The 17,650-nt window shown below is 44.0% G+C and overlaps 1 protein-coding gene across 1 annotated transcript in view; it reads right to left on the bottom strand.

Moving 5' to 3' along the window:
• Positions 1–17,650, bottom strand: part of CLYBL (citramalyl-CoA lyase) — a 986,589-nt gene that overhangs the window by 107,725 nt on the left and 861,214 nt on the right. Inside the window, 1 exon segment of the mRNA XM_063953228.1 lies at positions 12,433–12,600. Coding sequence (XP_063809298.1) covers positions 12,433–12,600 — 168 coding nt within the window.

The raw sequence follows: 17,650 nt of genomic DNA, 5'->3' as shown, positions 1-17,650 counted from the left end.
TCTCGATAAACTCATGGAGCTTTCTATTAAGATTGATCGTCGACTCAGAGAGCGGAGGTCTGAAAAAGGAGCACCTGTAAGGTCAAGTCCGTGTGTATATTCCATTCCTGAAGACGTAGAGGAGCCCATGCAGATGGGTCTCTCCCGGCTGTCTCCTGAAGAAAGAGCCAGAAGGCAAAATTCTGGTCTTTGTCTGTACTGTGGGGGTAAGGGACATTTTGCTCGTAATTGTCCGAACAAGTCGGGAAACGCTTTGACCAGGTGAATTGTGAGGGGGTTCACCTAGGTCTGCAGCTTATTTCCTCGAATAACTCCCTTTTAGTCCCAGTTAAAGTTTCCTTTGGCAGCCTCAGTTCTTCGGTGTCTGCTTTTGTTGACAGTGGAGCTGCAGGAAACTTTATGGATTTAACTTGGGCTAAGGCCTCAGGCATTCCTCAGTTACCTTTGGGTAGGTGTGTCACCATGCATGGCTTAGATGTGAGTCCGCTGTCTAATGGGATTATTTCTCTCCGTACACCCCCTGTACTACTTACAGTAGGAGCTCTACATTCCGAGAAAATCGAGTTCTTTCTTACACATTGCCCAGCAGTTCCAGTTGTTCTGGGTCACCCTTGGCTGGCCTTTCATAATCCCACCATTGATTGGCGGTCGGGGGAGATTTCACATTGGGGTACTTTTTGTGATAAGGAATGTATCACGTTTCCAGTCAGAGTAGCAGCTATCATTCCAGAACTCATTCCGGTGGAATACCAGGAGTTTGCTGATGTTTTCTCCAAAGGCAATGCGGACATTCTGCCTCCCCATCGGCCTTATGATTGTGCTATTGAGTTAATTCCTGGTGCCGCATTGCCAAAGGGAAGATTATATGCATTATCTGGGCCAGAAACTGCGGCTATGAATGATTATGTAAAGGAGAGCCTTGAGAAAGGATTTATTAGACCATCAAAATCTCCTTTAAGTGCAGGCTTCTTCTTTGTGGAGAAAAAGGATGGCTCGCTTAGACCTTGCATTGATTTTAGAGCCCTGAATAAGATCTCAGTTAAAAACACCTATCCTTTGCCGTTGATTTCTGTACTCTTTGATCAGTTACGTTCTGCTGTGATTTTTTCTAAAATTGACCTTAGAGGAGCGTACAACCTCATCCGAATTAAATCTGGAGATGAGTGGAAAACGGCCTTCGGTACTCAGTCGGGTCACTACGAATACCTGGTGATGCCGTTCGGCCTGTCCAATGCTCCGGCAGTTTTTCAAGACCTCATTAACGATGTGCTCCGTGACTTCCTAGGGAAATTCGTGGTCGTTTACTTAGACGACATCCTGATTTTTTCTGAATCAATGGAACAACATGTTACCCAGGTGCGTCTGGTTCTTCAAAAGTTACGTGAGAATCATTTATATGCCAAGCTGGAGAAGTGTGAGTTTCATGTCACGGAAGTATCTTTTTTAGGGTACATAATTTCCCCTCAGGGATTTTCCATGGAACCAAAGAAACTCCAGGCCATCCTTAGTTGGGCGCAACCCACCAATTTAAAAGCAATTCAGCGCTTTTTAGGGTTTGCGAATTATTATAGGAGGTTCATTCATTCTTTTTCTGACCTAGTTGCTCCCATTGTAGCTCTGACAAAGAAAGGAGCGGATCCTACCAACTGGTCGCGTGAAGCTGAGTTGTCCTTCCGGGCCTTGAAACAAGCCTTTGTCTCGGCTCCAGTCCTCAGACATCCTAATCCGGAATTGCCCTTTGTGGTGGAGGTTGATGCCTCGGAGGTTGGAGTGAGGGCTATCCTTTCTCAAAAGGATCCGGAGTCTCTGGAGTTACATCCTTGTGCCTTTATGTCGAGGAAATTCTCCTCCGCTGAATCCAACTATGACGTTGGTAATCGGGAGTTACTGGCGGTAAAGTGGGCTTTCGAGGAGTGGAGGCATTGGCTGGAGGGAGCAAAACATACTATTTCGGTATTGACTGACCATAAGAACCTGCAATACATTGAATCGGCTAAGCGGCTTAATGCCCGGCAGGCACGTTGGGCATTATTTTTTACGCGTTTCAAATTTATAATCACTTTCAGGCCTGGTTCCAAGAATACTAAGGCTGATGCCCTGTCACGTAGCTTTCTTCCGGTTCACAATAACAATCCTGTTACCCCCATACTTCCATCTTCGGTCATCTGGGCGGGCCTCACACAAGATTTATTTACCCAGTTAAAACAGCTTCAACACCAAGCTCCTAGAATTACTCCTGCTGGTCGTCTTTACATCCCTGAGTTTTTGAGAGCTACTGTTTTAACGGAATTCCATGATAACAAAGTTTCAGGGCATCCAGGAGTCTCTAAGACATTGGAGTTAGTCTCTCGCTCAGTATGGTGGCCTGGTCTTTCTAAAGACGTCAAGGAATTTGTTTATTCATGTCAGGTTTGTGCACAGCATAAGGTTCCCCGTTCCTTGCCCATCGGGCAACTTATGCCCTTAAATGTTCCTCTCAGGCCGTGGTCTCATATTTCCATGGATTTTGTGGTTGACCTTCCCCTTTCAGCCGGATTCCGAGTCATATGGGTGGTAGTGGACCGTTTTAGTAAAATGGCTCATTTTATTGCTCTTCCCCGATTGCCTTCTGCCCAAGGGTTGGCAGTTTTGTTTCTCCGCCATGTATTCAGGCTTCATGGGTTGCCTACTGATATTGTTTCTGATTGGGGTCCACAATTCATCGCACAATTCTGGAAATGTTTTTGTGCCTCATTGAAGATGAAATTGTCAACATCCGGTTACCACCCACAATCCAACGGGCAAACCGAACGAGTTAACCAATCATTGAAACAATATTTGCGCTTGTATTCAGCCAAACTCCAGAATGATTGGTCCGAGTTTCTTCCGTTGGCTGATTTTGATTACTATAATTCTTGTCATTCCTCCACTAAAGAGTCTCCATTCTTTTCAGATTTTGGTTTTCACCCCAGAGCTAATTCTTTTTTTCATCATTCCTCAGTCTCCTCGCTTACCTTAACCTCCCATCTCAGAGCCATTTGGAAAAAGGTGCACCTTGCTCTCAGAAAAGCGGCCTTTCGAGAGAAGAAATTTTCTGACAGGCTCCGACGTCCTTGCACTTTTAAGGTGGGAGATAGGGTGTGGTTGTCGACTCGCAACATCAGGCTTCGACAATCCTCGGCTAGACTGGGACCCAAATTTATTGGGCCATTTCTTATTATTAAAAGAGTCAACCCAGTTGCCATTCGGTTACGTTTACCAAGATCTCTCAGGATTTGAAATACGTTTCATTGTTCCCTGTTGAAACAATACGTTTCTTCCAGTAGATTTCCTCGGAAGATCTCTCAGGGTAGATCTCCAGTGGATGTACAGGGACAACAGGAGTTCTTGGTAGAGAAGGTTCTCGATTCCAAATTGTCCCGGGATCGGCTGTATTTTCTGGTTCACTGGAAAGGCTATGGTCCGGAGGAAAGGTCTTGGGTCCTGGATAAGGATCTTCATGCCCCGAGGCTCAAGAGGGCATTTTTTCGGGAATTTCCTCAGAAACCTGGCTTTAGGGGTTCCTTGACCCCTCCTCAAGGGGGGGGGGGGTACTCTTAGGCGCCGGGGTCCGCTTGATGGTCTGCGCGGCCCGGCGCCTAGCAACTAGAGACGCCGTGCACGTACAGCCGCCGGCTCCCTAGCAACGCTAGACGCCGGGCGCGCTGAGCCGCACGGACCCTAGCAACGGGGACGCCACTGGCGGACCGCGTTCCCCGTTGCTAGGCTTTAGGAAATTAAGATATTCACCTGCTCTCTGGCCGTGCAGCAAGGCAGCTGCACGGCATTTATTCTAATCAGCCTTTAGCAGCTGATTGGAGGACTCCTTGTTAAATACACTCCCAGGGCTTCTCACAGACGCCGGTAATAGCTTCCTGCATGCTGCCTTTGTTTGCTGAGAGTCTGTTTCCAGTCCTGCTGTATCCGGTCATTTCAGTCCTCAGAAGTCCGGTATTCGGGAGTTGTCATCTCATCCCAAGAGGTCGTTTGGTTCCCTGGAGTCCTGACTGATCACCGTTTTATATCCAGTGGTGTTCGTGAGTTGCGGCTCTGCCGTGTGTTGCGGCTCAGCCGCTTTACCTTTTATATTTTGTGTTTGGAGCATTCCACAAGTCCTCTCTGGTACTCGGCGGTGCCGGATAGGAGAATTGGACAAGTGGATATTTTGGTTGTCCTTTTCCCTGGCGGTTTCTCCGCACATATTATAGTTTTGAGTTTGCTTAGCCCCTGGCCTGGTTGTTTAGTTAGAGGGCCTCTTGTTATCACCCTGTCTCGGGTTTCCCTTTGTCTCTCATTAAGACCGGGGGGCATCGAAGTTGGGCAGACATAATCCGCCCTTCAAACGCGGCTGCCAAGGGCTCAAGAAACCATAGTCTCGCAGGGGATTTCTGACAACACGGGTGAGACAACAGAGTTAGGGCGCCAGGGGCTATTTTCCTGTCCTGCTCCCTTCCCCAGCATTCCGTTCCAGTGCTCCGGTCCTTGCCATAAGATCTCCTCTGACCAGAGTGCTGGAATCATAACACAGGGTCTGATCATCTGACCTGGAGCTATCCAATCCTGTGCCAGCCTGAGACTCTCTAAATCACCTGACTCTGTTCACCACTCACCAAGAACCATGTAGTATAAGTAAAGAGACTTGTGCTACAGAAGCTGCCAGTTCCTTAAGTCACACAGCTCAGTGTGTGCTTAGTAGCTAAGCTCCCTAAAAGGTAACACTATTACCTTAGTTCCTGTAAAACTGCTCTTTTGCTACCCAGTCCGGATTACAGTTATGTTACCATTTATATCCAGTATCAGTCTCTTCTTAAAGATACAGTCGCAGTATTATTCAGTCTCGTCTTAAAGACACAGTCACAGTATTCTTCAGTCTCGTCTTAAACACACAGCCGCAGTATTCTTCAGTCTAGTCTTAAAGACACATCCGCAGTATTCTTCAGTCTCGTCTTAAAGACACAGCCAAGTATTCTTCCGTCTCATCTTAAAGACACATCCGCAGTATTCTTCAGTCTCGTCTTAAAGACACAGCCAGAGTATTCTTCCGTCTCGTCTTAAAGACACAGCCAGAGTATTCTTCCATCTCGTCTTAAAGACACAGTCGCTGTATTCTTCAGTCTTGTCTTAAAGACACAGCCACAGCATTATTCAGTCTCGTTTTAAAGTCACAGCCACAGTTATTCATATAGAGTGCTACAGCATCGTTTTACAATTATTAACTCCATTCTTCAGTTCAGTCATTGGGGTAACCTCAGCCTCTGTGAATTATCATTACTCCATTAAATCTTACTTTTTTTCATCATCCATAGTCTTCCTTGAGCTCTCCATCTCACGGATTCCCACAGACCAGCCAATATACACACAGTCCAGTTACCCGCACAAGCTTCATATACACGCTGAGTTCACAAAACTACAGTCATGACACAGCACACTTGTTAGTATTTTTTGATTACAGTTTGCTGTTTAGTGTGGGTCTGGTTGATCTCCTTCTCAGATGGCTCCTGACTATTAAGGTGGTGATGACAAGATGCACAGGTCTTTAACAGTCATTTACTGACTGCATTCGACAGATGGATAAGTGACAACTCTGCCTTATTTTGATATTATATACAAAGCTAAATTCATTAGGCATTATGATTGCCATGTTGATTCTCTATGCAATATTTTTGGATGTTTTATACTGAGCCACCGATTTTAGACATTTTGGAGAGCCCCGCTTGGGTGAAAATAAAAGTTATATGTGTATGAAAACTATGGGAGTGTGCAATCGTTCTAGAATATATATATATATATATATATATATACATACATACACAAACACACTAGTGTTTGCCAGAGGCTTTGCTCGCATGGTTGTCTGTTATTGCTTAGCAAGACTCATTTTACAAAAACAGTAATGACATCTAATATTATACCATATATTTTATATTGTACACATTGATCACAAAATTTCAGTGTAAACAATAGCAATTTTTCCAAGCTGTCTATGGGATAAGCTGCTGGTCCTGAGATCTACGCCTCTAGCCCTGAGCATTTTTAGGTGTGTGTGTGTGTGTGTGTGTGTGTGTGTGTGTGTGTGTGTGACGAAAGTTTTGAGAATAAAACTGAAACGTTAACCAAGCGGAGGCGTGCTGCGCCCGTTTATTTAATGGATTAAGAAGTCCGTTTGAGTGCCACAGTTTTTCGTCCTATATATCACCTTGCTGCACAAGCACTGTATTGGAGGCACCGAGGCATCTTAAAATTCTGGAGACGGAGTGCCGGCATCACAATTTTGTATATATATATATATATATATATATATATATATATATATACACACACACACACACACACACACACACACACACAACCCTCAGAAGGAAGCGCTATACTGGCACGATATTTGCCGCTATAATACATCTCCCCCTCATTCTTTAAGGACCATTAACAGTACATGTTTTCCAGATCTAGTTGGTGCAAATGAAGAAGTCTATAACAAAGGAAGTGGGTAGAAGCTGACAGAAGATACTGGCTTCAAGAAGGGAAGAGTCATTTCAAGCAAGCAATAAGATGCTGGGTCAGGCCAGAAGATGTCTATACTCCTAAATCCTGGTGACAAAAGACCTCTTGTGCAGAAGAACTGATGCTTGTCCCTTTGCTTGCCAGGTAAAGCCTGGAGGAGTCAAAAAGCCAGCTGAAGTCAAGCCAATGCCGAGACACAAGAGAGGATCTGCACACCCTAATTCCAAACATAAGAGGTGCTATCATGCTGAGACATGTAGTTACACATAGAAAAAAAAAGAAAATGCAGATTCACACTTTATAGTACTAAGAACTGTTAATCTGATTAATTATTTATAATAAACCCTGCAATCTAACAGTCAAACTGAGGTGCTAAGCATAATTTCTGGTAAAAAATGCATGGTCCCTAATACTAAGGTTCATACCCAGGGCACGGGATCCCCAAGTCAGCACAGGCCAACTGCCCCATGGCATCACACTAGTGAGAGGTTAAAGTGTAAGTGCTACATAAGTAAGAAGCAGAAGCTATGTGTTAGGAATGTCACATTGGTGAGAAGTAATAAGGCCCGCCCAGTAATAAGGATAGGGGCAGCACAGGGTGTACCCCTTTGTGCCCGCCAAGGTCAGCTGATAAGGTAAGGCCTCAGTGGGTTACCCTTTTCTTGCTACATAAAACCACCAGGTTTGGCATTGTTGTTATTTTGGGAACTAGGTCTGTGGTCAGCATAGAGGGCAACAAGCCCTGGTATTAGTAGGCACTGAAATACATTGAAAGTTAATTTAATGCCCTAGTACGATAGGTGGGAACAAGGCCCATGTTCATTGTAAATTTGGCACTATGCTGTGCCCACTGTTAATTTGGCCTTGCCTTCTGTTTCACTTGGTACAGACGTGAGGGGTTAGCCAGCTCTTATGCAGTATACTGTGCCACCAGGGAGAGGATCAATAGAGATTTAAAACAGAAGTATGTTTCACCACCAATAGCCAGCCACATGTAGAAGGTTCCCAGGACCTGGGTGTCTATGTAGTGGCTGGGATCCGTACTATAGGTGGACATACATTTGGTCAACCCCATATGGTTAACAGGCACAAGATTGACATGGACAAATGGTTGAAATGCCGACACTGCAAAAGGACGACAGTTTCATATGGCCAACATGACAATGGTCGACACACATATGTTCAACACTTTTGTTTGTTTTTTCATGTTTTTGGACTTTTTCCTTCCTTTACTATCCATGTCACAAATCATAACCTTTAGTAACCTTGCGGTGAGTGAAGCGAGCCTGTGAGATGACACATATCTACAAATGGTTGTCCCAGACTAAAAAACTATCCATACCAGTATCACTAGTAATCATCATGATCCACCCCTACAGTTGGACAGAATTATTGATAAATTCAGATCTAGGGATCATAAACTCAAAGAGTTGGAGACCAGCCAACGTAAAGTGTTGGGAATGAACTGTGATTCTCTATTACAACCTAAAGATACAAGTGACAGCTCTAATGTGTTTACATGGACTACTACTCAACTAATTTAGTTCAGTTATCCCTAGAGCAAGTAAGGCTTTGTGGCCTATAATTTCTAGTGACAAAGACTTGATGACTTTTCAGAACTCTGGACTGATGGCTTGCTATAAAAGTGGATGCAATCTGTGAGACATATTGGTCCACGCGGACATTACCAATTACAATCCACATAATTAAGAAACCATTAAGAAACCTGGCTGTTACCTATGTATCTTTTGCATTACCTGCAGGTATTTACTCACTCGGTCACATTTTTTGTCAACCCCATTCAGGTTGTCAGTTTAATAGCAGACATATTTTCATATAATGTTCATTTTGTAGTATATATGTAATCATTTGTGGCTATTCATTTCAAGCATATGGGTCATCAATTGTCTTTGTTGAAATACAAAATTATAGACCAAGTCCTTGAATTTAAAAAGGGGTGGCAATAGACTAGCTGCTTAAGTTAAATTAGAGGCTTCATGGATCTTTAGACTTGATACCATATTATCAAGTGGCCGGAATAAAAGGATTGCCTGGAATTCTATGCTCTAATAGATAAATCTGAGACTTTATGTTTTCTACATATCTACTTTATATAATATTGTTCTCTTTTATAGTCCAGATATACAGTGGGGCAAAAAAGTATTTGGACAGCTACCGATTGTGCAAGTTGACCCACTTAAAAAGACGAGAGAGGTCTGTAATTTCCATCATAGATACACTTCAACTGTGAGAGACAGAATCTGAAAAAAAAAAAACCTAGGAAATCACATTGTATGATTTTTAAACAATTTATTTGTATATTTGGACAATCAAAAAGTTTAACTCAATACTTTGTAATATAACCTCGGTTGGCAATTACAGAGGTCAAATGTTTCCTGTAGTTCTTGACCAGGTTTGCACACACTGTAGCAGGTATTTTGGCCCACTCTTCCATGCAGATCTTCTCTAGATCTGTCATGTTTTGAGGCTGTCGCCGGGCAACACAGACTTTCAACTCCCTCCACAGATTTTCTATTGGGTTGAGGACTGGAGACTGGCTAGGTCACTCCAGCACCTTGAAATGCGTCTTACGGAGCCATTCCTTAGTAGCCCGGGTGGTTTGTTTGGGGTCATTGTCATGCTGGAAGACCCAGCCACGTTCCATCTTCAATGCTCTTACTGAGGGAAGGAGGTTTTTGTCCAAAATCTCACGATACATGGCCCCCCCATTCATCCTCTCCTTAATACGGATCAGTCGTCCTGTCCCCTTTGCAGAAAAGCAGCCCCAAAGCATGATGTTTTACCCCCATGCTTCACAGTGGGTATGGTGTTCTTGGGATGCCAGTCATCATTCTTCTCCCTCCAAACACGGCGAGTGGAGTTTATGCCAAAAAGTTTGATTTTGCTCTCATCTGACCACATTACATTCTCCCAATCCTCCTCTAGATCATCCAGATGGTCACTTGCAAACTTTAAACGGGTCTGGACATGTGCTGGCTTAAGCAGGGGGACCTTTCGGGCGCTGCAGGATTTCAATCCATGATGACGTAGTGTGTTACTAATGGTAACCTTTGTGACTGGGGTCCCAGCTCTCTTGAGGTCATTGACCAGGTCCCCCCCGTGTAGTTCTGGGCTGATTACTCACTGTTCTCAAGATCATTGATACCCCCACGAGGTGAGATCTTGTATGGAGCCCCAGGTCAAGGGAGATTGTCAGTGATCTTGTATTTCTTCCATTTTTTTATAATTGCGCCAACAGTTGATCTCTTCTCACCAAGCTGCTTGCCTATTGTCGAGTAGCTCATCCCAGCCTTGTGTAGCTCTACAATTTTGTCCCTGGTGTCCTTAGACAGCTCTCTGGTTTTGGCCATGGTGGAGAGGTAGCAGTCTGACTGTTTGAGGGTGTGGACAGGTGTCTTTTATACAGATAACCAGTTCAAACAGGTACCCTTAATACAGGTAACGAGTGGAGGATAGAAGAGCTTCTTAAAGAAGAAGTAACAGGTCTGTGAGAGACAGAAATCTTGCTGCTTGGTAGGTGTCCAAATATTTATTTTCCACAAGAATATACAAGTAAATTGTTTCAAAATCATACAATGTGATTTCCTGATTTTTTTCCCTTCAGATTCTGTCTTTCACAGTAGAAATGTACCTATGATGGAAATTACAGACCTCTCTCATCTTTTTAAGTGGGTCAACTTGCACAATCGGTGGCTGTCCAAATACTTTTTTGCCCCATTGTATCTATATATATTATTTTTTCTGGTAGCTCATAGCTGTTTGCATTGTTCTCTTGCTATATTGTTATTTTATATGCTTCTTAGTTTCTATTCTCACATTACTTTTATCACTTCTTTTTACAGTGTTTGGAGCCCAGGAGCATCTAGAGGTTGGCATAAAAACCGCTGGGGCAAAGAGAGGGTGACGTCATTGGAATACGGTGCTCATCCCTCAAGTCATGTAGACCTGTTTTCTGGCGCTGTTTAATGTTTGTTTTCATGGTGAGTCTTAAGGTAAGCGCATGGTGCCTTTTTCATCTATGTCTTCCTGATGACAGGGTATTACTGACCCCGAAATGTTGATGGCATTAAGATCTACACTAGATAAGCTGTAATGCGATGTTGTGTGTTGCTGGGGATGTAGTTGCTATCCCGGCAGTCAGGATTCCAGCGACTAGAATACCGACGCCGGGATCCTGAGAAAGTCAACTTTATGTTCTTCATTTATAGTTAACACTAGCAGCCATTTTCTAATTCTTATACTGTATGTTATTAATTAACCCATCTGCTTAACTACATGACGGTGAAGGACAAGAAAGGAATGTGCAATTCAGAGAAAAGAAACTTCTGTCCCCTTTCCCTTGAAACAGTTTCAACGATGATATGTTGACATTCCTGTACCAATATGTACCAAAACAAGGAACAGCTTGTAGATGCAGTTTCTTATCTTAGTGCTAAGCAGAATATCCAATGGGAGGGCTTACTGGGGGATGTAATGGAACCAATGTAATGCAATGTAACTCAAAGCCTATATAACTGTTATTGTATCTGATGCCCTAAAGAGAATCATCTCCATTGCATGTGTGATTATTCTCTCACAAGCGATCATATGACTTCTGATTCCTGACACATATATTGAGCTTGGGCTGGGCCAGTCCAGGTCCAGCAAGAACCAGAAACAACAATACCGACCGCCGAGAATGCCGACAGCTGCACCACGGCTATTTCCACTCATGGGCAAGCACAGCAAGGGGCTTTCTAGCGATCGCCCCACTGATGGCATTCTGGCGACCGGGATCCCGGTGTTGATATTCTGACCTCCGGGATCCCGGCCGCCCTAGGATTCCATCCCCAACCCTGCACTGCTCACCCGACACAGGGTCTCACTTCTTCCTGCCAGACTGCTTCACCTTCTCCCCTCAATGGTAGGTGGGCACACATGTCCCCGAGGTCACTGCTCTGAGCAATGCGGGACCGTCTGGTGGTTCCTGCACCCGTTCTTGGTTATTGCTGCAATTTGTTGCGGAGTCCCAGGATGGTTACTAACCTGGGGTTGCAGCATAGTATATCGAGGAGGGGGTGCAGAGTTTGCGGTATATGGTGGAAGCAGTATATGGAGGAGGGGGTGCCCTGTATAAAGGGGGGACTATATGGAGGGGTATGGGTGTGCAGTGTCTATATAGGGGCAGTATATGGTGGGGGGTGCAGTGTACATAGGGAATGTGTGTGTGTCTGTGTCACACAGTGGTGACTATATTGAAAAAAATCTGCATTTCTCTCTCCACTGTCCCTATCTGCCCCCTTACCACTCCACTCTCTCCCCAGTCCCTATCTAACCAAAACCCCTCCCCCCTCTCTCTCTCTCTCTCTCTCTCCCCCCATGCCCTATCTGGCCCTACCCCCCTCTATCCCCAGTCCCTTTCTGCCCTAACCCTCCTGCCCTCTTTCTTTCTCGCTCAGTCCCTATCTTCCCCTACCCCACTCTCCACTCCCCAGTCCCCAGTCCCTACCCATACTTTCTCTCCCTGGCCCCCTCTCTCCGTATGCAGCCAGAGTGAAACAGTCAGATCAGCAGCAGGTTAGGAGACAGCAACATCTCCCTGCAGTTTCACTTTCAGCACATAACAGAAGTGAGGAGCAGAGTTGGCTTTTATTATATAGGACAGACAGACAGACAGACAGACAGACAGACAGACAGACAGACAGACAGATAGATAGATAGATAGATAGATAGATAGATAGATAGATATAGATAGATAGATAGAAAAATTTGTGTAGTTGTTAAAACTATTACATAAAGCACAATGTATTTCTGTCATAACCCCAGAATTTGTTTGCAGGACTCACAGTGTAGTATTTTGCCAATCACTAATTAGACAGTAGAATCAGCTCTTTAATAATTAGGAATACATACCTGAGAATCCCATCAGGGCTCCTTCTTTTGCCTGTTGCTGAAGCCCTTTTTCATCTTTGTAGTCTATGTAAACAAGATCAATGGCTTGCAGTCCAAATGCTTTGGCTACAACGATGATCTTTTGTCTGGCATACAAGACATCATGAGTATCTTTGCTGCTTGTTGCACCTTTAATGTTCAAACATATAATAGTTAATATATACTGTATAATTGAGAATGTATACTGTACATGGGGGGTAATTCCAAGTTGATCGCAGCAGGATTTTTGATAGCAATTGGGCAAAACCATGTGCACTGCAGGGGAGGCAGATATAACGTGTAGAGAGAGTAAGATTTGGGTGGGTTATTTTATTTCTGTGCAGGGTAAATACTGGCTGCTTTATTTTTACACTGCAAATTAGATTGCAGATTGAACACACCCCACCCAAATCTAACTCTCTCTGCACATGTTATATCTGCCTCCCCTGCAGTGCACATGGTTTTGCCCAATTGCTATCAAAAATCCTGCTGCGATCAACTTGGAATTACCCCCATGGATAATATGTTCACCACTCACCACTATAAGTAAACCAGCTGGTGTAATACAAGATATCACATTATAAAATATGACCAAAAAATAAATATATGTGATCTATGTCTCACATCCAAGTTAATTGTATAGACACCAGATAAATTTAATTTGGCACCGTTTCATAGTTAAATTATCTTCCAAAGCTGAAGAGGTAGGACAGAGTTCATTAACTTATGGGCTCAGACCAAAAACATTGTCAGATAATAATGCATGTCTTTGTAATACTATTGTGTAATAAGTGGCAAAGTCATTATCATTGCTGCCACACAGCATTGGGTTCATGGGTTTGCTTTAGACTAGGGGCTTATCTGTGTGGTGTTTGTAGGCTCTCACTATTTTTGCACAGATTTCATATGGGTGCTCCGGTTTCCCCCCACAATCCAAAAACACACTGATAGGCCAACCGCTTCTAATAAAATGACTCTAGTATGCATGTATGTATATACTGTATGTGTGTCTTTGGTTAGGACCTGGGTACTGCAGGAGCATGGCCAAATCACTGAGGTGTGGCTATGCCCTCTTTGAAAAGGAATAAAGGAGTATTGGTGCCAGGCACTGCACAAGGTAAGGGGGGAGCAATGAGGGGCAATCAGTATGGGCATTACACCACCCCACCAGCACATCATGTAGGGAGAGAACTGACAGCTGCTGCTCAGTGGCAGTATCCTCTCTTGATCCTCTGCAGCCCAACAGCAAGTACTGAAACCGCTGAACAGCAGCAATCAGTTCTCTCTCATTGGGATGCCATATGTACTGTATTTGGAACACTAGCATGCTGTATGTGCAGTGGTACAAGTAGAAATCTTTTCTTAGTGGTACTGAGTGGGACAAAAAATGGGTGTGGTCACGTGTCATGAGGGGGCACGACCACATTACACAAGGGGGAGTGGCTACATTACACTAGGGGTGTGGCCACACAGCATAGTACCTTTTCTTTGCACTCTGGAGGCAAGCCTACAAATTAGAAATGAGCGGGTTCGGTTCCCTGAGAACCAAACACTACCGGACTTCATTACCCGAGCCCAGCTCATGTTTTCTCGCCTGACTCGGAAACCAGAACGAGGCAAAACGTCATCATCCCGCTGTCGGATTCTCACGGGTTTTGGATTCCATAAATGGAGCCGCACGTCGCCGCCATTTTCACTCTGGAATAGGAGAGTGTAGTGAAAGGACGTGTCTCCCTCCTCAGTGTGTGTGCGGGAGGGAAAGTGGGGTGGTGATTCCAGTGCTGTCTTGTGCTGCTCAGTCCAGTGTAGTGTCTTATGCTGCATCAGTCCAGTCACAGTAGTGGTGTCCTCTGCTGCAATATGTCAAGTGTAGCTGTATAAGTCCAGTCCAGTGGTGCTGTGCTGTCTTGTGTTGCATCAGTTCAGTGGTGGTGTATTGTGCTGCATCAGTCCAGTCACAGTTGTGGTGTCCTCTGCTGCCATATGTCCAGTGCTGCTATATAAGTCCAGTCCAGTGGTGCTGTGTTGTGCTGCATCAGTCCAGTGGTGGTGTTCCTGTGCTGCCGTATAAGTCCAGTAGTACTGCCGTATAAGTCCAGTGATACTGCCGTATATGTCCAGTGATACTGTCGTATAAATCCAGTCCAGTGGTACTGCCGTATATGTCCAATGATACTGCCGTATATGTCCAGTGATACTGCCGTATAAATCCAGTGATACTGCCGTATATGTCCAGTGGTACTGCCGTACAAATCCAGTGATACTACCGTGTATGTCCAGTGGTACTGCCATATAATTCCAGTGATACTGCTGTATATGTCCAGTAGTACTGCCGTATAAATCCAGTCGTACTGGCATATAAATCCAGTCCAGTGATACTGCCGTATCAATCCAGTGAAACTGCCGTATAATTCCAGTGATACTGCCGTATATGTCCAGTGGTACTGCCATATAAATCCAGTGGTACTGGCGTATAAATCCAGTCCAGTTATACTGCCATATAAGTCCAGTGATACTGCTGTATAAATCCAGTGATACTTCCGTATATGTCCAGTGCTACTGCCGTATATGTCCAGTGGTACTGCCGTATAAATCTAGTCCAGTGATACTGCTGTATAAATCCAGTGAGACTGCCGTATAAGTCCAGTGAGACTGCCGTATAAATACAGTGATACTGCTGTATATGTCCAGTGGTATTGTCGTATAAATCCAGTCCAGTGATACTGCTGTATCAATCCAGTGAAACTGCCGTATAAGTCCAGTGATACTGACGTATATGTCCAGTGGTACTGCCGTATAGAACCAGTGGTACTGGCGTATAAATCCAGTCCAGTGGTACTGCCGTATAAGTCCAGTCCAGTGGTGCTGCTATATAAGTTCAGTGGTGTTGTCCTGTGCTGTATATTATTTTCTCCAAATAAAGGGGTTATTAATATTTAATCCAAATAATTTTTACAGGGTTTGCCCTGTGTGGTGTAGAGGTACGCTCTCCTTTGGTGCATTTTGTTATATAACTCCAGAAAAATAATGGAGAACAAAAATTTGGAGGGTAAAACACTGAAAGATCAAGAAGCACTTCCTCCTACTGCTGCTGCTGCCGCTGCTGATGTGTCTGCTGGGAATCGATGGTCATCCCAGAGGGGAAGTCGGAAGACCACTTGTACTACTGTACTGTATTACTGTCCAACAGTCCTTTGCAAGGAAGATGAAATATGACAGCGGTCATCCTGTTGCAAAGCGGATAACTGAGGCCTTGATAACTATGTTGGTGTTAGACGTGCGTCCAGTGTCCGCCATTAGTGCAGTGGGACTGCAGTGCCAACCCTAGATGGGCCAGGTGTTTGTGCCGCACACTTGTGTCGCTTAGCTTAGCCATACAGCTACCTCATTATACCTCTTTTACTTATTGGAATGATATGCTGTTTGGGGACTAGTTTTTTTTAAGTGCCATCCTGTCTGCCACTGCAGTGCCACTCCTAGATGGGCCAGGTGTTTGTGCCGCACACTTGTGTCGCTTAGCTTAGCCATCCAGCAACCTTGGTGCACCTCTTTTTTTCTTTGCATCATGTGCTGTTTCGGGACTAATTTTTTTTTAAGTGCAATCCTGTCTGCCACTGCAGTGCCACTCCTAGATGGGCCAGGTGTTTGTGACGCACACTTGTGTCACTTAGCTTAGTCATACAGCCACCTCGGTGCAACCTTTTGGCCTAAAAAAAATATTGTGAGGTGTTCAGAATAGACTGGAAATTAGTGGAAATGAATGATATTGAGGTTAATAATACTGTAGGATCAAAATTACCCCAAATTCTGTGATTTTATATGTTTTTATGTTTTGTTTTTTTCAAAAATCATCCAGATTCAAAACCAAAACATGAAAGAGTGGTTTTGGCAAAACCAATCCAGATCCAAAACACGAGCATGGAACCAAAACCAAAACACAAAAGATGAAAAGTGCCCGCCGCACCTCTCTACTAGAAATATATAGTAATATCCCCAGTATAATATAAATATATTGTAATGCCCCCAGTATAATATAAATATATTGCAATTCCCCCAGTATAAGAGAAATACATTGTAATGCCCTCAAATTAATAAAAATACATAGTAATGCCCCCATTGTAACAGGAATATATACTGTAGTAGTGCCCCGGTAAAATAGAAATATATAGTAGTGTCCTACATTACAATATAAATATATAGTAATGCCCCAATAATAATAGAAATATATAGTAGTGTCCACATTACAATAGAAATATATAGTAATGCCCCATAATAATAGACATATATAGTAGAGTCCCACATTACAATAGAAATATATATTAATGCCCCATAATAATAGACATATATAGTAGTGTCCCACATTAAACTAGAAATACATAGTAATGCCCCATAATAATAGACATATATAGTAGTGTCCCACATTATATTAAAAAATTAATTACCCCACACAATGAAGCCAGAGGCATGCCCAGTAGTCCAGCCTGTGAAGAACAAAAGCCGCTCACTGCCGATGCGTCACTCGAGCCGGGTGAACAGGGCCGTCTTTTCGTATGGGCTCAATGGGCTCTTGCCCAAGGGCCCTAGGAGTATAAGGGCCCTAGGCTGATAGCTGAGGGTCCCCTCTTTCCAGGGGTACCAGATTTTTGAAAATCGGCCCTGGGGAACCGGAGATATCCGACTTGAAAGCAGTGTTCCCCATCCAAGCCTGTTAATTGCTCTTCCCAGCCGGATATATCCGGTTCTGTCTAATTTAGAGTTTGTCTGAGTATAATCCAAAAGCTGTGACTCTCCCCTTTCAGTGTACACTGGCAGCTTTTCTCTACTATGCCCAAAACCAGAGATATCAACCTTCAAGCAGATGGTCCCTGCTCCAGCTCCACACGGCTAGTATGCAGTTTTAGAATTTCATTGGTGAATTGCTCTGGCTCCTGAACTCTGAACCCCAATTCCCCAGAACTATCTGAAAGGTGGGACTCTCTAGTTTTGTATCCCATTTAAAGCTAAGAAATATATTTTCAGGAACTTGAGATATCTGCAGTCAAGCAAGCTGCCCTCCCACCAAAAAATTATAAATATTAAGCCCACTCCACTATCCACCCCTTCCCTACGTGTTAAACACCCCCTACCACCCTGGAAGTTATGTACCAGGGCCCCTTCATTCAGCCCAATGCCACCTTCTATAGTTTAGCCCCATCTGTGC

The sequence above is a fragment of the Pseudophryne corroboree genome, chromosome 2 (assembly GCF_028390025.1).
Source record: "Pseudophryne corroboree isolate aPseCor3 chromosome 2, aPseCor3.hap2, whole genome shotgun sequence".
Classification (NCBI taxonomy): Eukaryota; Metazoa; Chordata; class Amphibia; order Anura; family Myobatrachidae; genus Pseudophryne; species Pseudophryne corroboree.
Note: the sequence above shows the minus strand (reverse complement) of the source record. Positions and strands in the feature narration are given on the sequence as shown.